Here is a 23,624-nt window from a genome sequence, read left to right on the forward strand (position 1 = left end):
ATGAAGGAGGGCTGTCGGGACTGGCTGGGCCTGAAGACTGGGACATTAAAACCCGTCCCTTCAGAAAGAAAAAAAGAAACATTCCGCAAGGTTTCCTTGGATTTGGAGTGTCACCGAGGAACTGTTTTCATGAGGGCTGAGAGCGATAGGAGCCTTCCTGGAACTGGGTGGTGCTCCCAGAGGCAATAGCCTCACACTGAAAGGGAGCTAGGAGCTATCTCAGTTAAAGGTAATGTAAGAGGTGCTGTGCCGAGGGACATTTGAAGAAGAGTAGGAAATTCCCAATTCTTGCAAGCTAGTTGGGAATAGTCCCCCTGCCCCTTGGCAACTAGCATCCCCTACCCCACCCACCTCATGGGAGACAGTAGCCTCTCACCCCATGAGAGTTGGTAGCCAGTCACTCTGTTATCACAACCGTCATTTAAGCAAATTATCTAGGTGGCTGGAACGTTTCCCTCTAGCACAGGGAACTCATACATGCCTCCCGGGACTGTGACGGTGACCCAAGGGCCCAGTGTTCCAAGATGGTTAAAGAGAGACTGAGGCACAGTGCACCCCAGGGAATGGGGGGGGGTGGCTACTCCCATGTCCTTTGCTGAGCTCATTCCTCCTCTAATTAAAGATGACAGTAAGCAGAAGGGCTGTGTGGCGGGCTCCTTCTTTGTGTGACTGAGGTCTAGCCAACCTGTAAGAAGCCACAGCTGTGCTTACTTTCAAACTACCTCAGAGTTTCCAAGCCGTGTGACAGCCACAGCCCAAACATTTGCAGCTAGTGGTGTGATCCTCAGGGCAGGCCTGGGCAGTGCCTGGGTGGGGCCTGGGAGCCACAGGAGGGGCCCAGAGCCAAGTGAAGCCTGGGGTGGCAGGGAGGGAATGCTGGGTGGGGCTGGACCTGTGTACACAACCACACCTACTAGCCGGGAGTAGATGTGTCCAGTCACTGAGTAGAGGCCACTGAGTGTTTCTTCGTCTCTCTGGGAAAAGCATCTGTGAGGCACACAGGATGGCCTGGTGGAAAGCCTGGGTGAGTTGGAATGATCTGAGGAGATGGGGAGACGGTTTTCTACTACATGTTGGGTCCGGGATTTGGTGGGGGCAGGACTGAACCTGCTAGGTCAAGTCAGGGTGAGGAAGCTGGGAGGGAAAATAAAACCTGCCCATGCTTAGAAAAGTTAAGGTTTGAAAAGTAAGACAGTTGAAAATAAAACAGAACAAAAACACTTAATTTTTTTTTAGTGCAAAGAGAAAGCTAAAAGATTCTAGAACCCTGAGGGAGATTTCTGTAGGGAAGGAGCCACTTACGTGCGTCTGTAGATGTGTGCGGTGTGTGAGTCTGTGCTTACAGGGACTCCAGCAGGCCGCTCCTTGCACAGGTATGTGAAAGGTGTTTGAAAGCCTAGGAGGTTGGTTTTGGAAAAAAAATTCACTCTGTTTGAGCATTTCAATGTTCTAAGCAGGTCGGATGGAGATCTGGAGAAGGAACCAGGATGAAAGGGGCCTCAAGAGACTGGAATAACAGACTAAAGGGTTGAAGTTCGACTTTTGAACCATAGGGAGCTTCCTCTACACTAGAGAATACTCTGGGGGAACACAGCCACTGAAGGAGCCCAGCAATACCAACAGCTCCGAGTGCGGAAGGGAATAGACTCATACCAGTAGAGCACCGAGCGCAAACGCGTGCTGGGCACCTTCCTCGTCTCAAGCTGGGGTGCTTCCAGAGTGAAAGCTGAGGTTCTGGGACACCAGGTAGCTCGCTCAGTCCCTTGGACGAGTTAGACAAGAGAAAGCCCAAAGTCTCTGGAGTAGCCCCCAGGCTCTTTGAAGGCAGAAGATTCAAATTGATCTAGTTTCAGGAAAATGTTTGTTGCTGTGACATCACCCAGAGAGAAGCCGTAGGGAAGACGCCCCGGGGACTCTGGACAGATGTGACGGACTAGAAGTCAGGGAGAGGTGAGCTATCTATCATCCTGACCCTCAGGGAAAGCAGCCAGAGCGGTGGCCATGTACAGTCTCACAGCGGCTGCTGGCAGGATGCCTTGTGCAGGTGCGCACAGCAGGGAGCTGGGCGGGTCCTAAAGTCAGGTCAAAATATCCCGATTCTAGGCCCTGCACTCCATAGGACAGGGATAAGGGCCATCCTCTTGGGGACCTGATTAGATTGGCAAGACGATGCTGATACTCTCAGAACCTGTATAGGGACACTCCTACAGGCATCTCTCATTTGTGTCACTGGAGCCTCACGGCAAGTCTGTAAGATGGGTGGCTTTACACACAAAGGAGGAAGCTCAACTGGAGTACACTAGACAGGCACCACAGTTGCCACACTGTTAAGTGCTTATAAGGGTCTGGGTAGCCTGAGTCCAGACACGCTCAGTCGTCCAGGATCGTTGACCCTTGGGAGAGCTGATTCTGGGCAGCAAAGCCTCTGTGTCTATCCAGGCTGCCACTGAGAAACAAATGTCCCCCGAGCACAAAGCCGGATTGGGTACAGGACTGGAGAGAGCAGAAGAGCGACAGAGAGTACCTGTCTTCAAAACAGCTTCTCCCTTTGTGGTCCTCCTGAGAAGGTAGCCAGTGAAGGGATCATGTATGCCAGTTCCTGCATGTCCACAACAGAAAGTGTTCGATTAATAGCATCCAGGACTGCCTGAACTTCCTTTGGCTTGGGAACGTGTCTGTCTTGACTCGCCAGCCTCGGGGTAGCTCCATCAGAAGCCTGAGGATGACGTACAGGTCTGGAATGGACACCTCCTAACCTTCACTCTGGGCACTATCCCATCTTCAGCACCCAGAACGTTGCTCTCTTTCTATAGAAGCTTACAAGGGAAGAGAGACAGGCTTCTCAACGTGGTGCTATCTGAGCCACCTCTGGAGCTCCTCACAAGTACGGGTTCCTGAATGGTATGGGAGACACTCCTCAATGACTAGATTTCTGCGGCCAATTTGGATCAGGCAGCAAAGCTAGGAAGGGAGAACTTAAGTGTTTCCTACCCCACACTCCCAGAAGACCCACATGTCTATGGGCGAGGCTGTCTGCAGTGAAACATTCCAATAAAACCCAGAGTCTGGGAAAGTGTAAATCATCTGTAGAGTGGAGGAGGTAGACAGCGTTTAGGTTCTGAGTCAGGCTGTGGCTGAAGTGCCAGATGACTAGCTGTGCCACCAAGCCCAGGCTGTGCCACCAAACCCAGGCTATGCCACCAAGCCCAGGCTATGCCACCAAGCCCAGGCTCCTAGCCTGTGAATGGAGCATCAGCACCTAATACAACTGCTGGAGAAGGTGACAAGCTCAGCAACGTGTTTGATGCGCTTTGCACAGAATGCTCAAATAGTCCTCTAGTAGTAGCAGCATGTGACCTCAGAAGCAAGGAACGTGTGTGTGTGTGTGTGTGTGTGTGTGTGTGTGTGTGTGTGTGTGTGTGTGTCTACAGTGGGGCAGCATCTGGCCCACTGAAGAAGCTTTCCCCAGGAATTATTTCTAACAGTTCCTATTATAAGACATTGTGCAATAAATGGGACGGGAAGCTCTAGTCCTGGTCCCGTGAAAATCAACCAAAGGATACAGAAAGATGTCTTGTTCCTTTCTCAGAAGCAGGACCCTTAAGGCTAAACCATTGGTGGCGACCTGTTCTGTATTGGTCAGGATCTAACCTGAGGCTTGAGTGGAAGAATGGATAGACAATCAATGTAGGGAGAAAAGGAAAGATATGTGGAAGATACTTGAAAGGAAACTAAGAGAGAAGGAAGGGAATGGGGGAAGGAGAGGAAAGGAAAGAAGAAGGAAACAGGCATGAAGGGGACGGGCAGGCAGATGGGTGTGTAGCTTGGGTGGAGAATTCAAACAGTTGAAAGTAGGCGGGTAGATGGGGAACAACGGAAGAGCTGTGTGAATAGGTAAGTTAACGACCAGAGTGGGTTTGGCTAAACTTTCCATTTAAAGGACCCAGGTCTCCCTTATTCAATTCCTATCCCCAATTCTCTCCACTCTTCCCCACCTAAAACACGCACATAAGAAGGGTGCAGAACACACATATAAGTGGCCCTTGCACGTGCCCTGGATTGGAGGCCTGTAAGACAAGGATCTGAGTACTCTGATTGTTAAGTTTATTCCATAATCCATAGAACATGCTGCAGGTCTTTCTAAACTCGACCCTCTGCCCAATATGATCCCATGGTCTTGCAAACCACCTGAGATTTGGAGATGCTCAGTTTGTCCCCTGGACCTCTGAAATACCCACATCACCACAGGGAAGGCCAGAATAGGCTTAAAGTCTTCCTCACAAGCAGAAAACCATGTCCAGATGCCATTTCCAGACACAGCCATTCCTGATGAATTCATTTCCACCCATCCTGCTGTACACGGTGCTGAAGAGAGCACGCTGCTGTCTGCTCTCAGCCAACAGGTAGTTTCATTTTACAAGCTCTGGTCCCAGCTGCACCAGTCTATTAGAAAGGGGGATGGAGTGCTCAGCCATTGGTCTGCAAGGCTCCATCTGGTCTCAGAGGCCAAGGAATTCCTTAGCCTAACAGGGTGGATTGCATGGTAAGCCAGGAGGTTCCCCTACCTTTCCTGTATTTTCCATGATGAGCAGGCCTGTTTGTCTTGCAGGTTGAACAAGAGGGCGTCAGTGTGAAGGGTAGTTCTCATTTCAACCCAGACCCTGATGCAGAGACCCTCTACAAAGCCATGAAGGGGATCGGTGAGTCATTAACCAAGGCCTGGTCATCAGGCCACACATGTTCACACCCTCAGAAAGTGGATGCCAGGGACAGTCAGGCATAGACGGTGCCCCCGTTTTACTCTGAGTGACTTGGTTACTTACAGCATCACACTGGCTCTGAGGTGGGTGGCTGTCCCTTCCCAAGTGACAATGACCGGGAAGGCCATCAGTCTGAGATTTCTCACTTGTTGAATGGCTGCCAGGACTCTGGACTTGCTAGTTCCCTCCTGCCTCACAGCATAGGCGTACGCTTCCCAACCATCAGAAGATGGATTGGCACTGGCCCTGCTGTGGGCATGGGATGGGAGTTGAGGTGTGGCGCTGAGGCCAGGGCTATAGGCTACCTGGATCCTGCAGCTTGTCCTCCGCCCCATGCTGGCTGACCAGACAGCCAACTGCTTCCAGCACGTCACATGACTGTGAGCGGGAAAGGTCTGGTTTATGCTAGGATTTGGTCTCACTCCAGGTAGGAGTCACCTCTCAGTTGGCTCTGCCCAGTGAGTAGAGATACTAAGGAGCACTGCTGTTCCCAGAGGGGGCTGGACTGCATTCTCACACCCACTGCTTCCTGTGAAAACTTTACTATTATCCCCCATTTCCAATATGAGCAAACACGGGCTGCAGGAGATGAACCTATTTGTCCACGACCTGTGAGCAGAATCTCAGACCCAAAGGTCTGGACCTTTCTGTGATATTCCTCCAATGTGACCAACACAAGGGAAAGGCTTAGGATATCTCCCTTGGGCATGCCTCAAAGGCCCGCAACTGGTGTCAAAAGCCCCCTGCCCTCAGTTGCTATGCTATGAAGTCAAGCCTGAGCCACACCCAACACTGTGTAAGTCAGAGATGGGGAACCACGAGGCGAGCTTTCTGGATGTTTACACCATGGAAACTGGGCCTTTGCAGCTCATCAGGTGTCCCCTCTGCAGTCTTTTCTGATGCCCTCAGAGGTAGAGGGGTTTCTCACACTGTACACCCCTGCAGGAACCAACGAGCAGGCCATCATAGACGTGCTCACCAAGAGGAGCAATGTGCAGAGGCAGCAGATTGCCAAGTCCTTCAAGGCTCAATTTGGAAAGGTAAGCAGGGTGGGTGACGAAGCCTGGGCCGCTCCTCCCAGGATGGAAACGTGTGCACAGGGGACATCGCATTAAAACAATCCTTCCATTCATCTGTGGTCAAGTTTCCCTGGCTGTTCTGGTTTTTCTGGAAGACCCATTTATAGCTCCCAAGCCCTAGCCTGGCACTGGCCTTGTGTGGTCTAGCCCCATTTCTTCCCTGTTCTCTCTCACTGCAGTCTTGGTTATCCCTCAGGATCCAAAGCTCTCTCCGCTTGGTCTGTCCCACAGCCTGAACTGACCTCCCTCTTCCCTGCTCCCTGGTAATGCATGCCTGGCTCCCTTCTGTTTCACAGCGCATGCACACGCTTCTCCAGTTACTTGCATGTTCCTCTCCTGCCTCTGGATACCCTAGGGGCACTCTGACTGCTCACAGTGCTTACTTAGCACAGAACCAGGAATTTGGAGGCACACCCCGAATGCCAGAAGTTTGTGTGTAGACATGTGGGTGCCTGGAGTCTCTCCCCTCTGCTCGCAGATTTAACAGAAAAACATCAATGATGGAGTTTAAGGGTCCCCAAGTGAGACCACATGTAACTCCTTTCCCCTCCCCCTCCAAGCTACACACTATCCTTTGTGTTCAACATCAGAAAGTAATTTCCTAAGGTTCCAGAGCCCTCAAGTGACAGGTCTGACAGCCTATACCAATCAGCTGGGTGTGCCCTAGTGGCTTCTTGTAGACAAGTGTGCCCTTAGGAAGAAACAAGTGTGAGACAGAATCTTGGGATCTTTCTTTCCTTCTTTCCTTTCCCCGTCTCTCCCCCCTCCCCTCTTTTCCTCTCCTCACTAAATCACTTAATACGTTAAGCATGATGCTGTCACCCTCTGATCTTGCAGTCTGAAAGCGGTGGCAATCCTGTTTTCTCGAGTTTAGAATGTGCCCAGTATTGGACTGTGTGCCGAGCTGTCACACATCTGTGTCACCACACCAACAGGTGTGACAGAGAGTCCATGTGGGAAGGAAGGAAGAGTCCCCAGGCCAGACCTCACCTGCTGCCTGCACTCCAGTGGGCTTAGGGGATAAGTCATCTCAACCTCTCTTTTCGCCCATCTTAGGACCTCACTGAGACCCTAAAGTCAGAGCTGAGTGGCAAATTCGAGAGGCTCATCGTGGCCCTCATGTACCCGCCATACAGATATGAGGCCAAGGAGCTGCACGACGCTATGAAGGTACTCCACTTTGTCATAAACTAGAATGCCCTCCCGGGCCCCACCCGACCTAATGAGCTTGCAGCCTGCTCCAACAGCCACCCAGCAGTGGGGCTGCCCAGTCACAAGGAAGGTCTAGATCAGTACTTCATAGAATAGGGTTGTGCTGGAGGAGTGCAGGAGAATCAGAAGCTCATCTCTGCAGTCCAAGTACTGCCCCCCAGTGGTCCTTTGCTTCACCCACTCCTGTCACTTTCACAGGTTCCGTGGTACTGGAGAGCCAGATGCCACAAGCATTTCCAGTGAAGGGATTCTCAGTGCAATCTATGCCTTTTACGGCTGCGACCGCTAAGGTCACCTTCAGGATAGGGTTGCCTCATTGGCACATGAGTGTGCTTACTGGTAGGAAGGTGGAGCCACCCAGCTGAAGAAGGAGAGCTGAGGTAGCATCCCCCCAGCAGCTGTCCCAAGAAACAATGGTGGGGATTCAACATCACCCTCCAACAGAAGAGGGCAGAAGAGGCAGTGACCAAGGTTTCTGAGAAGACGGTGCAGGCAGAGCAGGAGACCAAGGGCAGAGCATTCCAGCACATAGAGGTTTCTGTCCCCAGGGCTTAGGAACCAAAGAAGGAGTCATCATTGAGATCCTGGCTTCTCGGACCAAGAACCAGCTGAGAGAGATAATGAAGGCCTATGAGGAAGGTAAGGGGGTTGCAAAGATGGTGGCGTGGAAACCTAGGAATGACCTACATCTTGGCAGCCCGATAGAGAAAAGGAGTCAGGCAGTTCTCAAGGGAACTCAGCCAGAGTGGAAAAGCTCCTTTGGAAGGTCTTTTGAGATGAGTTCAACAAGTGCCCATGTGTGCCAAGTCCTGTGCCCAACAGTGATTGAGCATGACTCAGGTATGGGGAGAGAGATGTATGCCCAGCTGAGATCATGTCCTAAATGCTGTGGCAGTGCTGTAGAACAGAGGCAGCCGTGGACAGGAGAATAATTGTTGGTTAGTACATGCGTTGACCCAGAGCACTAGAGAGGGTCATCTGCTAGGCCCTCATTACGCTAAGGGAGCCCCACTGGCCAGCTCTCCCATACAATGCATAGCTTGCCAGGCAAGCAAAGGCCAGCCAGTCCTCCATTTTGTGCTTCTGGCCAGGGGAGTCTAAAGGCTCTAGATTTGCTCAACCTGGCAATAAAATGGTCTCAATCTGCAGTCTCTGGTCTAGCTTTCTGGCCTGGTCTATTTCTCCCTCTAGCTCGGTTTCACATTTATGTCAACATCTGAGTGTTACCTAGATCTCTGCCATTTGGACATCTAAATGGTGTGTACACACCTTCTGTGCCAAGAATGTGTCCTCCCATGGGAAGAAGAGTGGGAAGCAGATCTGGAGGAGGAGAGTGGCCCCAACAAGCCCCGGGTCACTCATGGTCCATTCCCTCTGGTTCTGTCTTCCTGCAGACTACGGATCTACCCTGGAAGAAGACATCCAAGGAGACACGAGTGGCTATCTGGAGCGGATTCTGGTGTGTCTTCTGCAGGTAACACAACCAGGGCTCCAGGACTCTGTGGCTTAGAGATACAAAAAGATCCATCCCAGCATAGTCATGACTCTGGGCTATGGGGAAACCCAGTAGTCTGGGGACACTGTCTATGTCTCAGCATATAGAAGGGTCCTCCCCAAGTGCCTCATGCCTCTCTTTCCTTAGCCTTTGAGTGGCCCCACGCCAGGCTATGCTCACTAGCTTGGCTCACTGAATCTACCAATCTGATGAAGTAGCTCATCTACTTTCATGGTATAAATGCCAACAGGGAGGCTTGGCGAGGAAGACTGGCTTGCAAGTCTCATGAACAAGAAGTCTTTCCCTACCTGCCCTCTGAGCCCCACTGTCCCCTCGGCCCAGTGTTCTGCATCCTGGCCTGCCTTACAGAGTGATTCTCTCTGATCCTAGGGCTGCAGAGATGACGTGAGTGGTTTTGTGGACCCAGGACTGGCCCTTCAAGATGCACAGGTAAAACTGGACCACCTGAGCTCTGAGCTTTCTGATCCCCTTTGCAAAGGAGAGCTTTCTTTAATATAGACCCGACTCTATAGGCTCCACCATGGGGTGACTAAGGAGGAAAGCAGGATATCTGGGAAATTCAGCAGAAGAAAGGAAAATGGAGAAGCTGGGAAGGGAGGAGCTAAGGTTGTCAGGAAGAGTTCGCTCATGTGCACACCTCTGTGTACCTATTGGTGCACAGAGTGCCTGTTACTCAGTGCTCCCAGAGGCAATGGGGGAAGGAGAATTTTCTAAAGTAGCTGATGGCCCAGGACAGAGAGTCTTAAGCCAACACTATTGGAGGAACAGGGGCTCAGGACAGTGAGCCGCCATGTTGGGCTGTCCAAGTGGATGGACGCTGACTTGCAGCCCCAGCTCTGCGGTGCTAGAATTCTCCCTCACCTCCACCTCCTCATGTCCCAACTCTACAGGACCTGCATGCAGCAGGTGAGAAGATTCTGGGGACTGATGAGATGAAGTTCATCACCATCCTGTGTACACGCAGTGCCACTCATCTGATGAGAGGTACGGCGCAGAGATGGGAGGCTCAGGGCTATGTGACTGCCCTGGCCACGTGGCCTCTTCCTTTGTGTGGAAGGTCCGATGTGTAGTCTCATGTGGCTTAGACTTGGGAAGAGAGCCACGGAGACCTTGATTCTTCCCCCTGTGCCAAGACAGAGGCAGAGATGTGCTCATATGGCAATCAGCTGGGGTATGTAATCTATGTGTCCCTTACGTGGCTCCTTCTCGCCGTAGTGTTCGAGGAATATGAAAAGATTGCCAACAAGAGCATTGAGGATAGCATCAAGAGTGAGACCCATGGTTCACTGGAGGAGGCCATGCTCACTGTGGGTAAGAAGGGGCCTGGCTCTCCGCACATTTACATCCACAGCCCACCAAAGTGATAGCAAATGACTGGATCTCTGTTCAAAGAGCGTCCCCCCACTCCCAGTGCTCTAAACCCATACATTTCAGTCTAGATCTCTAGGCCAACAACACCTCAAATGTCTTGGTGTCGCCTGCCAGGAACTATTCTTTGTGCTGTCTATCCAATCCCCCAAGTGGCATGAGTGTGTGTTTGTGTGTGAGTGTCTGTGTACACGTGAGTCTTGCCTCAATGACTCCAGGCCCAGGGCCCAGGTCTACCCCCAGATACTACTCAGAGAGCATTCCACTTCTGCTTCTGTAGACCTGCTCAAAGCCACCTTTCTGGACCTTATCCAGGTACCAAGCCCCCACCTTAGTTGCTCTCTGAAGAAATGAAAGTGTGTGATTTGAGTCCCAAACAGGAAGAACATAGAACACTTTTCCTGCAACAGAAGACTGAATCCTGTTCGTAGCACATCTTAGGTCGAAAGCTGAAACCATATGGGAGGAGTCATGGTCGAGCAGAGACCTGATCCAGGCAGAAGGACTACCCCTATACCACATTACATAAAGAAGCAGAGACGAGGGCTTCAAGGCCAGGCACTGACCTCTACCCCAGGCTTGCCTCTGTGTGGAGGCCAGTAGCCAAGGCCTTCCCCCTTTATCCCTACAACATCTCAGGGTTCCAGGCCAACTTTGATGACTGTGGTAAAGTTTATTCTATGTTGCAAGAGCTAGGTACATCCTCTGTTGTCACCTAGAATTCTAGCCCTCAGCCCTAAACAATAATGCAGCAAAGGCAGGCCGGACCCCACTCTAACGGGCAGTTCCTCTTTATTTCCTTCTTAAAGCTTCTGTCACCCTCATGTCCCAGGTGTGTCAGAAGGTTGAGTAACAAAATCATACAGTATCATAAAGACAGACCTTACACACATTCCTACCTCCCACAAAGCCCACACTGGCAGCCTTAGGTCAAAATACCATCTCCCGACACAGATAGCGCAGTCCATGAAAGATACATCCATGGAGAAGAAAATGTGGGGCCATGCTCCAGACCGGACTTCCTGGTGCCTTAGTCCTCAAAACTAAGCTTCTTTTGTTACATGAAAATTCAAAACATGGGTTCCCACTCACAGGGCACTCTGAGACCCATAGCCGCCGTCCTGTGGTAGCCTATATGCAGCTGAGTAACCAAATTGTTAACAGACATGCTTCCTGCTTGCGACAGCTTACAGATGTCCTCTAGCAGACCCGACTTGGTGACATCAGATGAGCCCCACAGGTGCCCAGTGCATTTCACATCTCACCCTTTTCCCTGACCCTTCTGGACTTTTGGAGTTATGCCCATTCCCCCAGGCTGCGCTCCGTGCCCCGCCCTGTCTGCCTCACACAAAGCCTTCATTTTGAAGCCACACAAAGAAACATGCCGACTCTTACACAATGCTAACCCTTGACACCCACAGGAACACGTAAACAAACACAAGTGTATTCCATGTCGCCTACTCCCTCCCACTACTAATAGAGTTTTCCTGTTTGCCAGTGAAATGCACCCGGAACGTCCACAGCTACTTTGCAGAGAGACTGTACTATGCCATGAAGGTAACTGTCCCGGCTGCTGCCTCCTTCGTAGTCAGCCCCATACAATGTCAGATGTACGACAGGAATACTCAGAGGCCCTGCCGTCTGAACACTGGGGTCTCTCTTGGTCTAATCTCTCGTGTGTCAGGAAGATTTGCTTTCTTTAGAGGACAAACTAAGCCTAGGGAAGGGAAACCACACCCCCTGAAGGTACATTTGAGCAGGGGCATTGACAGGTGTTTATTGCAGGCTCATGAAACCTTGACATCTACTCTGTGTGGCATCATTGCCATCTGAATGTGATGAGACCAAGGCTTGTGCAAGGTCACACCCCTACTTTTGTTAAATCCATGCATTGATCTCGGGCCCCTCCGCTTGTGCATTTTATTACACTATACCTCCTCATCGAGAACAATAGGTAGGCATGGCTGGATCCCCAACCCCCTAGACATGGACAGGCTCTGGGGACGTTGTCACATTTGGCATGTCAATTTTCCTACCCACGATCAGGTGCTAACTTCAGATTTCCTGTTGCCTACAAGGCTGCCCTGGCCTCAGAAAAAGATGGTCATATTGCTCTTGCCAAGTAGAACTGTTTGTATCTGGAACTAAACTGAAGAAAGGCATTTAAAGTAATTCTCGGGGACTAATGCTAGTGGCCAGCTTCTCTAGTACACGATGCTGGCACCATTCAAGTGAGAGTCATACCATGAACCCCAAGGCCACTGGACATATCTGCCCCATGAAGGAGAGAGGGTGCTATTTCCTCGGTCATGAAGCTCTATCTGACTCGAGACCAGGCAAGGCTGACAGAAAGCTGGAAGGTCTTGCTTGTGAAATGGCCACCTGAGTAACATTACGGAGATGCTGCTCAAGGAAGAAGCCTTCCTGGAGCAATGTTTTGTGACTAGAGTCTGATGCAGTAAATCAAATGCATACCGTAACTCAAGGCATTGGGCTTCTAATAGGAAAAGGCACAGCCAGTAAATGAGGAGACTACGAGAGGAGTTCTTTGTCATGAGCAAACTCCCTTCTAGAGCACTTGCCTAGTGTACACAAGCCCTTGGTTTCAATCCTAATGCCACCAAAGAATAGAATTTTGAAAAAAAAAAAAAACTGTGTCACCAAAGTCCCACACTGAATCAGAAGCCCATCCCTGCACTTCTAGTTCTTTACAAACCCCTACAGGTTGGTCCATCCTTACAGAGGTAGACAATGTGAAACAGGATGGCTGACTGCCACTGTCTTCTCCAGGGAGCAGGGACACTTGATGGGACGCTGATCAGGAACATTGTTTCCAGGAGTGAGATTGACTTAAACCTTATCAAGAGTCAGTTTCAGAAGATGTACGGCAAGACTCTCAGCAGCATGATCATGGTAAGACACGGGGTCCCAACTTTACGGCCGGCGGCGGACGCAGACATTCCTGGGATGTAAGAGGCTATGACTGATGTCACCGGGGACCACCCCTTCCCAGTGGGCCTCTCACACTTACACCAGTTAGCAAATGGCACACACAGAGACCAGGAAGGAGAGATGTGTAACTATGGGTGTATCAGGCGAGCAGCAGAGACTAATGAAGCACACAGGGCTGCCCTTGTCCCAGAAAGTGGCTGTGCATTTGAACCGTGGAATACACCAATGCCTTACAAAAGAAACCATTTCTGAAGGGACAAAGAGAGAAAGTCGTATCATAGAAATCACGACTGCCTTTCCATCCTAGATCTAAGTAGTTCAAGTAGGGAAATTTTAGGCTCCATTGTAAACGGACATTCAGAATGCCTACCTACATTCCAATTAGTGAAAGTCCCAGGGTATTAAGGGCAGAGGGATGGAACCCTGCTAGGACTGAGACAAACAGCCTAAATTTCTAAATAGTCTAAAATTTCTTTTCATTAGCAATTTTATTGCCAGAAGTCAAATCAGAGCAAGAATATCCCTTAGCTATTCAGCCAAGAGGCTAGATCTTCCACCAGAGTGGATTGTTGACTGCATTAGACAGGCAACTCAGAGTTTACAATGGGCCTCTGCATTTGCTGGTTCAGACAACCAAAGACCAAAAACATTCAGGGGAAAAATGCATCTGTAATAAACACACACACACACACACACACACACACACACACACACACACACACACACACATTTATTCCCTGAATAATATGGTATGAGTATTTACTTGATATCTGCATTGCATTAAATATTATATTATAAACAATCTAACAATTGTTTAAAGTCTAAGAGGCCGTACATAGGATATATCCCAGACCAACAGCGTGTCCTATCGGTAGGGCCTTGGAACCATTCTCCCATAGGCACTGAGGGATGACTATATATCTTTAAAACACGACTTTAAGAAAGTTCAGGCAGACTGCCCAAAGACTATACATGGACTGACCCTGGACTCTGACCTCATAGGTAGCAGTGAATAGCCTAGTAAGAGCACCAGTGGAAGGGGAAGCCCTGGGTCCTGCCAAGGCTGAACCCCCAGTGAACGTGATTGTTGGGGGGAGGGTGGTAATGGGGGGAGGATGGGGAGGGGAACACCCATAGAGAAGGGGAGGGGGAGGGGTTAGGGGGATGTTGGCCCAGAAACCGGGAAAGGGAATAACAATCAAAATGTAAATACCCAAGTTAATAAAGATGAAAAAAAAAAAATCACACAGGAAGCTACCAAAAAAAAAAAGTTCAGGCAGGGTGGGTGGCATCAAGGAGCCAGGCAGTAAGACAGAGGAGTTGGAATTGTTTGTTGTGTTTTAGATTTCACAACCAACTTGGTCAGGGGATGGGAGATTAAGCACAAACCAGTCTGGGCTGCCACTAGGTCACCCGCAAGGTTGACCTCATCACAATAGCATTTTATAGATGAGAGAACATGTCTCGCAGAGGTGAAAGGAGAGTCTGTGTATGTTGACAGAGCTATGGTCCAGACCTGCCTGCCCCTTGCTCTTTGTCTAGATGTGACTCTGGGCTCCTTACTGTCAGCCTTGGCTCCCTGAAGTGCAGTAGCTGGTGATGAATAGATAGATAGATAGATAGATAGATAGATAGATAGATAGATAGATAGATAGATAGATAGATAGATAGTGTTGAATAAGTGAATGGTTCTGTACTCCTGGGCCCTGGGAGATGCATGAGGAAGGACCCTGGGGCAGTTGACTGCATAAGAAAACCGCCCACAAGCCTTCCTTGTCTAAGGGCTTAAGAGTGGATCTGTAGGGGTTGGGGATTTAGCTCAGTGGTAGAGCGCTTGCCAAGGCCCTGGGTTCGGTCCCCAGCTCTGAAAAAAAAAAAAGAAAAAAGAGTGGATCTGTGTCAATGACTCATTTTTCACAACCATCCTCCATCGAGCTGGACAGAGAATTCAAAATAGAATCAAAAGAATAGTCTGAAACGAGGAGGAAAGAATGATGGCATCACATAGAACTGTGGCATAGAAACCCTTGAAGGGTCAGGCCCCACCCAAGGAGCACAACCCCTAGTAACGGAAACAGAAGAGAGAGGCCAACATCACAAACCCTCTTCTAACCTCCCTTGTGCCTCCTTCCTCCAGGGCGACACCAGCGGTTACTACAAGACTGCCCTGCTGAACCTTGTGGGTACTGACCTCTGAAAATGTCAAAAAATCAAACAAGGGCAAGAAGGGTCAGCACAGCCCCTGTGGCTTCAGCCCTGACCCCATGGGTGAGGTGGGGGTAAGGGACACCTCATGTGGCTTTTAATCTTCTGTCTCCCGGTTTCTGATGCTTCTCATCCAATGCTTCTGACCCAGAAGGTGAGACCAGCCTGGGTTTCCCTTCCACCTCTCCCCTGAGTCATTTCTAATGCCCACCCTAGCATTACCTCTGAGCAAACAGAAACAACATGAAGAAGCTTGCAGGAACCTGTGGGCCATTCCTTCCCTGCACAAAAGCTCCTGGGTACAGGTCACACTCTGCCTTGGCTCTGAGTCATCCACTGAATCAGGGTCTTTGGAGGAGGAACCAACCATGGATTTCTAGCAGTCGTCTTAGCTGATAAGCATCATTATCAGGCAGCCAGTGAGCAAGTGGGAGAGCACGGCTATGAGAGAACACAGCCGTGGGAACTGAGAAAGGGTCACAGAGCTGTGCCAAGTGGGATGTCTGTGACACTCATTTAACAGAAATTGTTAGGCTGTAGGTGGAGGAAGATTCTTACGCCATCCTAATAGCAAGAATTAGATTGGATTGCAAATCCCTGTCCTGACCCAAGTACACCATGGCCCGAGAGCGTCAGGCTTGTCCAGCCATTGGCCAAATCAGATGTTCGTTCCCTCCATGCTGAAGCTTGCAGACTAGGAAGCCCCCCAACCCTGAGCATGAATCCTAACCTCCGATCGTGGTCTCCAAGCCTGAAGAACATGACAGAACTCTCCCTAATATTCATTGGGCTTTCAGAATCATAAACGTTTGTACTTTCAAAAAAAGTGTCTGTGGATTTATGGGGGGGGTACATGTGTGTGCACTGGGGTATGGGCACTGGTGTGTGTGTGTGTGTGTGTGTGTGTGTGTGTGTGTGTGCGCGCGCGCGCGCGCACTAGCGGGTGTTTATGCACTAGGAGGGGTGCACTTGGGGGTGTGCCCTGTGAAGTTGTGTATGCACCGGGGTGGAGGACATGTTTATTGACTGGGAGGTCAGACGTTGACATTCGGTTGTCTTCTATTTCTTCTCAACCTTAATTTTGTTGTCTTACTTTGTTTTTTTGAGTCATGGTTCCTCTGTGTAGTCCTGGTTGCCCTGCAACTAGCTGTGAAGAGCAGAGATTTGACTCCTGGGGTTAAGGGGGTGAACCACCACGCCTGCCTCTCCACCCTAATTTTCAAGGCAGCGTCTCTCAGTGGATGTTTATTTCCCTGAGGCTTACTGACAGGTGAGCGCCTTGGACATGTTTGTCCCCATTCCTCAGTGATGAGGAGAGGGACATAGAACTCCATGCCCAAATCTTATGTGGGTGCTGGGGATCCCAACTCAAGTCCTCATGCTTGCACAGTGAGCTTCCCCAGAACCAATGCCCCAGCTTGGTCCATGGGTTCTTAGCAGTTATCTGAGAAACAGAGTTTTTAGGGAGCAAACCTGTGGGCATTTCCCTAAGGGGATACTTGGAATGACATGTGTCAATATTGCCCTGGGGTCAGAGCTTCTAAATAATGATTATTTCCATCCCCCTCCTAGTTTGTGACCCAAATTCTAATATTTCAGGGATAGATGGGGCATTAAAGTTAGCTGGTCCAATAGCAACCTGCAATTTTTCTGTCCTCTATGGTATTCATGCATGCGGGGGTGACACTTGCTGAAGTTGGGATATGTAGGGCACACTTGGAAGTGTCCAAAGATGAGAATTTATTTGTTTCTTGGATGTTCCCGTCTCTTTCCTGTCACTGTATCTGTAGAGTCCCTTTCCAACTAAGCCAAAGTCTGTTGGAAGACCCTGCTACTAAGGTAGCAGTCCACCATGTCCGGATAGCTCTCCAAGCTTGGCACAAAATGGAGGACTCCCTTTCTCATCAGGGCTTCCTCCTTGACACTGATCTTACCTGGAGAATGTCACTGAGCACAGACGCCTGACCTTATCTAGAGGATGACCCTGCTCTAAGTTTCCTGCAAGTGCTGCGTGGTTCAGCACGTAAGTCCTGCTCAGCCCTTCCCACCAGACGACCAGTAGGTACTGTGTCGTGGCCAAACAGTTCTTCCACCCATCACCCCCCAAACCCTTCACCCCACCTCTGAAGCATGAAGCAGAGCTGTCTCCCTGAAACTGTCTCCAGAAATCCTTCAGGCATACTCTCGGCTGTACAAACCCTGCTTACAGCTTCTGCTCCTCCTGTGCTCATGGACCAGTGTCCATGAGGAGAAGGGAAGCCCACAGTCAGCCTCCTGTATCTCCTCTGAGGCCCATCCACGTACTTCTTCTCCAATTCCAGCTATAGCAGAAAGCCTCCCTCTCTCCCAGCATCACCCTGGCACCATCCGCTCACTCTGGCCTATCTTTAGCAAGAATCCTGTTTGGTGGCTTTGGTCAGATTTCCCTTTGCCTCTGTATCTCCTCTGACCCTTGATTCCAGGTCCCCTTTATCGCCACAGAACTAAGTTGAATACATGTGAGGTCTCTTCCTCCATCATGCAAGCCTGAAGAGAGTTTTATAACTTTGGTTGTTGCCAGGCCCTGTTACTCTGTGCCCATGGTTACTCTCTGTTTCTGGTCTAGCCAGGACTCGGTACTGAGAAGGGTTTGTCCTGGTTCTCTTGCTCCTTAGCTTTGTCAGAGACATAACTCATCCCAGAGGCTCTAACCTCCTATCAAGGTGTGTGACTCTCTTGGAGATAATTCATTTCCTTCTTTTGCAACATGAGCTGACAGACAAGGGCTGAGCAAGTTCCAGGAAACTGAGCCCCGATTCGTTCTATGGCAGTGATATGAATCATAGTTTTCTTCCTGTAAGAGCTTCTGAGGGCTTCCATGAACCTTTTAGGAATTTTCCTCTGCCTAAGCAAACCACAGCAGACAACTATGGCTGCCGTGCTACACAGTATCACTGTTCTACCACTTCCTTCTCAGAAAAACTGAGTGCTGTGCAGGTAAGAACTTTGCCCTATTCGTTTTTGAATGTCAAGTATCTGAATTAGTTACTTTCTATTTGCTATGACCAAATACATGACAGGAGCAACTTTAAAACAAGAAAGATGTGTTTAGGTCGACAGTTTCAAAGGGTTGAGTCCGCGGCTATTTGGTCCACATGAACTTGGGCTTCTTTCATAGTGACAGAAGCATGATGTCAGAGAAGTTCTAGCATTGTAGCAAGCAGAGTGAGAGAAGAAGGGTCCAGATCTCACCAAAGAACCCTCTCCCTGTGACCTACGTCCTTCAGCTCCACCCCATCTCCTAAACTTTCAAGAATCTCCCAAAATTCACTACCAGTTTAGGACCAGCCTTTCAGCACTTGAGCCTTCGTGGGTAGTTTAGACTCAAAGCCAACTATGTCTAACATGCATTTGGCACTCAGTGAGTGGTCTCTAAAGAAAGGCCAGTAAGGGTAAAGAATTAGAGGACAGAACATTCACATTCACTGGCATTTAAAAGGAGGGGGCAATTTTTAATGGTCTCAGATTCTGAGGCATCTCTGTGGGTCCTTAGCCAACCCTAGTAAACGTAGTTCAGAGGCAGATCTAAGGGAAGACTCATTTGACCACAGACCATTTCTGAGTCTGCCACTGTTGGAACTGATTGAGAAGACCGTACCACATGTCAGGGGAGGCATAAGGGCAGCGACCAGAGCAAGAGCTTGGCAGTGGCGTCATGCTGTGGAAAGTGTAAGGCTGGAGTGTTGGGCTTGGCCTATCTGGTATTTATTCTTTAGCCACAGAAGGATCGTCTTCCCGGACATTGAATACTTGGGTAATATCAGGATCATCTTGGCAATAAATACAGAGGGGAAATGACTGTGTGGTCAGCAATTCAATGTTACCTGAACTGTGGTTACCTTTACATGGATCCAGGTTGAGGCTGGTCAGGTAAAGTGTCAAGATGAAGTTTGAACAACTAAAGGCTGACTCAGTACTTGTCAGGTAGACAGGGCAGGAAAGAACATTCCATTCTGGGAAAAAGGAATGCAAACAGCAGAAGGGTGTTTGTCCGTGGCTACAGGAATGATGTGTTAGAGCCCAGAGAAATGAGAGTCAACGATAAAGACAGAGGTGTCAGAAGCAAGTTAGCGGAGGTTCAAGCCGCTATGGGCTGAGAAGCATAGAGCGCTCTCATGGATGTTGGGGTACCCTTGCAAGGATACTCAAGAGAGTACCTTCACGCTGGCTTGGGAGAGATATGGGCAACGTTTATGGCAACCCTGCAGCAGAACGGTTAAAGCACAAGCCATACATGCAGCCTAACACTTTGGGGACCCAAGTCAATTACACAGGGGGCTGGTCTTAATCACTGTCATCGTAGAAAGTGTTTAGAATGTGTTATGGTGCCCCAACCCTGTGCACTTCTGTCCCCTTAGTGAAGAGCAGGCCCTGACGGCCATGCTCCTACCAAGACCTTAAGTATCTGCAATTCATCTGTGAGCCCCAAGACTAGCCTGAGGCTCCAGGCACTTTCATGGCTTCTTCACGATGTGAGGTCAAAGTGGGCCCTGTCTGATACCTCAATAGGCTGTGTTTGCCCTTTCCTCTCTGCCAGACCATTTCTGGCTCTGGGCCTGACCCTAAGCTACCATCTGATGGAATACCGAGACCACCAACTTGGTTTTAGGACTTGCCCATCTGTGTGATATGCTGTGGCTCCTGTCACTGTCTCTCAGTCCTGAATGCCTGGGGTCTCTGATACCCAGTATTGAGTGGACACAGCCCACTCAGTCTGCCTAGACCCTTCAATACTCCCTAGGGCCCTCACTTTCCAGCCACATCTTCCTCTCCAAAATTCAGTACCTCCTCTGCTTCCAGAATTCCTTGCTGCTGGAATGCATTACTTGTCTATAGTGAATTGTCACCTCCCACAGTTCCCCTTGGCTCTGTTATCTTTGGCTTCTGGCCACTAAGCTTCTCATCCTGAACGTTTTCCTATCCTCTACCATAAGTTGGTCCTAAGAGAACAAGGAGAGGGCCCCTTGCAAACACTGAGGTCACCCTCCCCCTGTCTTCTGATGTGACTGAAATAACCATCAAGTCTCGCTTTGTCCACAGCAAGCAAGGGCCTGCTGCTAGCTAGCTACAAGTCTGAGCAAAGCCACAGCCTGCTAGCCTGGAAACCTGCTGTCACAGTGCCCTCTAGTGGCTTCCTTTGACCGGAAGAAAGGTTAAATGGATTAGCTCTGACTCCCACTGGCCTATTAGGTAGGAACTGGAGGGAAAACCCCTGCCCTCCTCAGCAGAGGCTTGGGATAGTAATGTGCTGTCCTGTACTCCAGGTTCCTAGAGTTGGGTGCCTTAGAGTTGGGAAATCCATGTCTCCAATAAGAATTCAAAACCTCTTCACTGTACTGCAGTGACCCTCATGGGTCAGAGTTGACCTTGCCCACCCTGTCCCCTGAGAAGTGGCCTATCTTTACCACCTGGTTCAATAAACCAAAGTACTTTTACAATAAATCATACACTATGGGTTTTGGGGGTTGAGACAGGGTTTCTCAACCTTGGCTGTCCTGGAACTAATTCACTCTGTAGACCAGGCTGGTCTTGAACTCATAGGAATCTGTTTGCCTCTATCTCACAAGTGCTGGGATTATAGGCATGTGCCACTACCACCCAGCTAAAATAGACTGTTTTTAATCTCGGACTAGGAAAAATCCTCCAATAGAAAAATAACGATAAATTAGAGTTCAAACTTTTCAACTTTATCAGTAAGAAAATCAATCAACAAATAAAAGACTAGAAAAAATGCAAAATGTAAAAAAGGGCTTGTGTCCAGAGTATTTAAAAATCCCCATATCTCCATAGTGAAAGGCCTGATTTAAAGCATGAACTCCACAGAGAAATATCTGTGGGTCACGACATAAAATGTGTGAGCATTTAAAGCCTTTAGTAAGACTCATGTCCCATACTGCTAATAAGAAAATAAAATAATGTGCACATTTGCAGAAGGCGTTGGTCCACTTCTTGTAACTTTTAAACAAATACTTTTCTCTGAGATCCACCAAGTCCACTCTTGAGATTTTTAATCTGGAAGAAGTGAAAATATATCCTTTTCCTTTAAAAAATAAAAAGACTTAGACGGTGATACTTAGATAAAATTAAATAAAAGATAAAATAAAAGAAGATAAAAACCAGAAAGGATCCCAATATCTGTTTACAAGGGAATGAATAAGCAAACTGCAGTGTATTCAGACGATAAAGCACTGACAGGCGATAAAACGTGAGTAAACTTTACAGACTGCACAGGAGGAACTCAAGCAGTCCAGAGCAGGAGATGTCAGGCATAAAGGAATATATGGTAGTCAATCCCATTTATGCAAAATCGACCTATGGTGAATGAGAGGAGACTAGTGTTTGCCTTGGGGACAGAGTAGGAGTCAGCTGAGAAGACGCTAATGCTCTCTCTAGAGTGCTAGATCTGTTCTAAAAACAGGCGGGCAACAGGGGTGTGGTACGGGAAACTTTGGGCTTACGGATTTAGTTAAATCCAACCATAAAAATAGGGCTGCTATGAACAGATGATGCAGACAGTGCAGACTTCTGTGGGACAAATGACTGGGGAATGGGGTTTCCGAGTAGTACTCTGTTTCCTTATACATTTCTGAGGGCGTTCTTTTCACTGGGACTCCATGGAATCCGTAGGACAGTTTCAGAAACACTGTCATCTTGACAGGAAGTGCTCCAGACCCGTGAACAGGAGGTGTTTTTTCATTGTCTCGAGTCTATCCACAATGCCTATTTGGTGTTCAGTGTACAAATCCTGCAAGGTTTTTTTGTTAAATTTATGCCTAAGTATTTTTCCAGTTCTAAATCATATGCTTCTATTTAAATGCAGACCATACATTGCTACTTCATAGAGATACAGTTGATTTATTTTAAAATTATTATTTATGTCTGTATACGGTATATACTCTGGTGTGTGCATGAGTGTAGAGCCAGATGTTGACCTCAAGGTCTTCCTCAGCCAGTCTCCAGCCTGATTTTTGATAATGAGCACAATGCTTGCCAATTCAACTAGACTGAGAGACCAGCAAGCCTCAGGGTTCCTTCCGTCTCTGCCTCCCCAGAGCTGGATTACAGACTTTTTTACACATGTGCTGTGGACAAGACTCAGACCCTTCCAGAGCAAGCTCTGTACCTCCTTCTCTCTCCTCAGCTGCAAGACACAATCAATCGATTTCTAATGCTGATCTCACATCTACAGACTTGTTGGACTCGGTGTGACTGCCTGCTGTGAATGCCTTGTGTGGGCATGTATCACTATGCCTGATGCTACCTTCTACTGTTGCTTTGGATTTTACAGGAAAACATTTTAACTTAGACAAATAGTATCCATCTAACATAATGTTACTAAGAGATGTTGCAATAATCACGTCCCCTTCCTTTGTGCTGATGTCATCAACAAATTACATCTTTGTGCACTGTAAGTTCATCAGCAACACCTTAGAGTGGCTTATTTAGGAAGCTGTCTTCTGAACCAGACAGTATAAAACGAGCTATAAGTTACATTAGACCCTTTCCCCTAGAGGCGTAGCTGGTGTGGCTGCTGTGTCACATCTGCGTCAGTAGGTGGCAGAGCGGAGAGAAATTCAATCTATGATCGGTGTTCTAACCTGTGAACCTCTGTAATAGGAGTCTAACAGTCCCTGAAAAAAAGCAAGCCTGAGTTGACCACCAGTCCAGCCTAGTGTCAGGGTGCCCATACAGGGAGCTAGCCTTAGACAACCAGCCATCTGGTATTGCACAGACCCTGATGGATTTCCAGGGCAGGGAATGAGCTGGAGACTAGGAAAACCCCACCTGGGTCCTTCGGCCCCAGGGAAGGAGTGAGCCCAAGACAGATGACCTCACACAATGGTCCTCAGACAGACCAGGGGCAAGGAACAAGCCCAAACAACCACCAGTCTGGCATCATGGAGCCCAGACAGTATGTAGTTTGAGATGACCACCATGCCAGGGCAGTACAGGCCTAGTGAAGCAGACCATGCCCAAGATGACCCTTGTTCAGTGCCATAATGTATGAGCGGGCATAGCACTCCTGAGACCATCCCAGATGCTCAGAGACCCTGGGCTGGCACCACTAAGAGGAACAAGTAAGTTGTGGAGAAGTGGAAAAGAAAGAGAAACAGAGGATTGGGGGACGATGCAGAGAAGCAGAACTGGAGGGGAGTGAGGAACAGCCTGGTCAGCAGCCAGTAATGCTCCCTGGGACAATGGTGGGGTTCAGGCCTTTGCTGCCACCAGGGGACCATGTCTGGGTCCTTGGCCCTGAGACAGCAGGGGTCTGTTACAACCAAAGGCTGGTGTTAATGTCTGAGGGGTGTGCACAACTGGCCCCATCCTTCACCTGGGCACCCTGGGAGAACTGGCCCCTTGGGAGAGCTGGCCCTGGGGATGTAAGAGCAGAAGAGCTGCCACCACCCTTAGCCAGCTGCAGAACTCCAGAGAGACAGCCCAGCATATTTGGGGAGCTGTGGGTTAGCAGCCCCAAAGGTATGAGCATGGGAG

General features: G+C 49.2%; 1 protein-coding gene and 1 non-coding gene across 4 annotated transcripts; both read left to right on the top strand.

Annotated features, from left to right (window-relative positions):
- Nucleotides 1–867: 867 nt before the first annotated feature.
- Nucleotides 868–15,918, top strand: Anxa8 (annexin A8). 3 transcript variants are annotated; one of them, XM_039094474.2, is made up of 13 exons: nucleotides 933–1,024; nucleotides 1,458–1,950; nucleotides 4,610–4,700; nucleotides 5,706–5,800; nucleotides 6,896–7,009; nucleotides 7,600–7,690; nucleotides 8,446–8,525; nucleotides 8,937–8,996; nucleotides 9,458–9,551; nucleotides 9,783–9,878; nucleotides 11,434–11,492; nucleotides 12,726–12,848; nucleotides 15,025–15,447. In XM_039094474.2, the coding sequence occupies exons 3-13, from the start codon at nucleotides 4,688–4,690 to the stop codon at nucleotides 15,082–15,084; spliced, it is 885 nt and encodes a 294-aa protein (XP_038950402.1). In that variant the 5' UTR covers nucleotides 933–1,024; nucleotides 1,458–1,950; nucleotides 4,610–4,687; the 3' UTR covers nucleotides 15,085–15,447. The 3 variants fall into 3 exon arrangements, with proteins under 3 accessions (XP_063131435.1, XP_038950402.1, NP_001026824.1); XM_063275365.1 differs by lacking the exon at nucleotides 1,458–1,950 and having other exon boundaries at nucleotides 868–1,024; nucleotides 9,458–9,473; NM_001031654.1 differs by lacking the exon at nucleotides 1,458–1,950 and having other exon boundaries at nucleotides 988–1,024; nucleotides 15,025–15,918.
- Nucleotides 15,919–22,631: 6,713 nt separating this feature from the next.
- On the top strand, nucleotides 22,632–22,760 carry LOC120097604 (small nucleolar RNA SNORA17). The gene has a single exon (XR_005495173.1). It is a non-coding gene; the product is annotated as a small nucleolar RNA SNORA17 (small nucleolar RNA).
- The last annotated feature ends 864 nt before the right edge of the window (nucleotides 22,761–23,624 follow it).

This window comes from Rattus norvegicus, chromosome 16 (assembly GCF_036323735.1).
Source record: "Rattus norvegicus strain BN/NHsdMcwi chromosome 16, GRCr8, whole genome shotgun sequence".
NCBI lineage: Eukaryota > Metazoa > Chordata > Mammalia > Rodentia > Muridae > Rattus > Rattus norvegicus.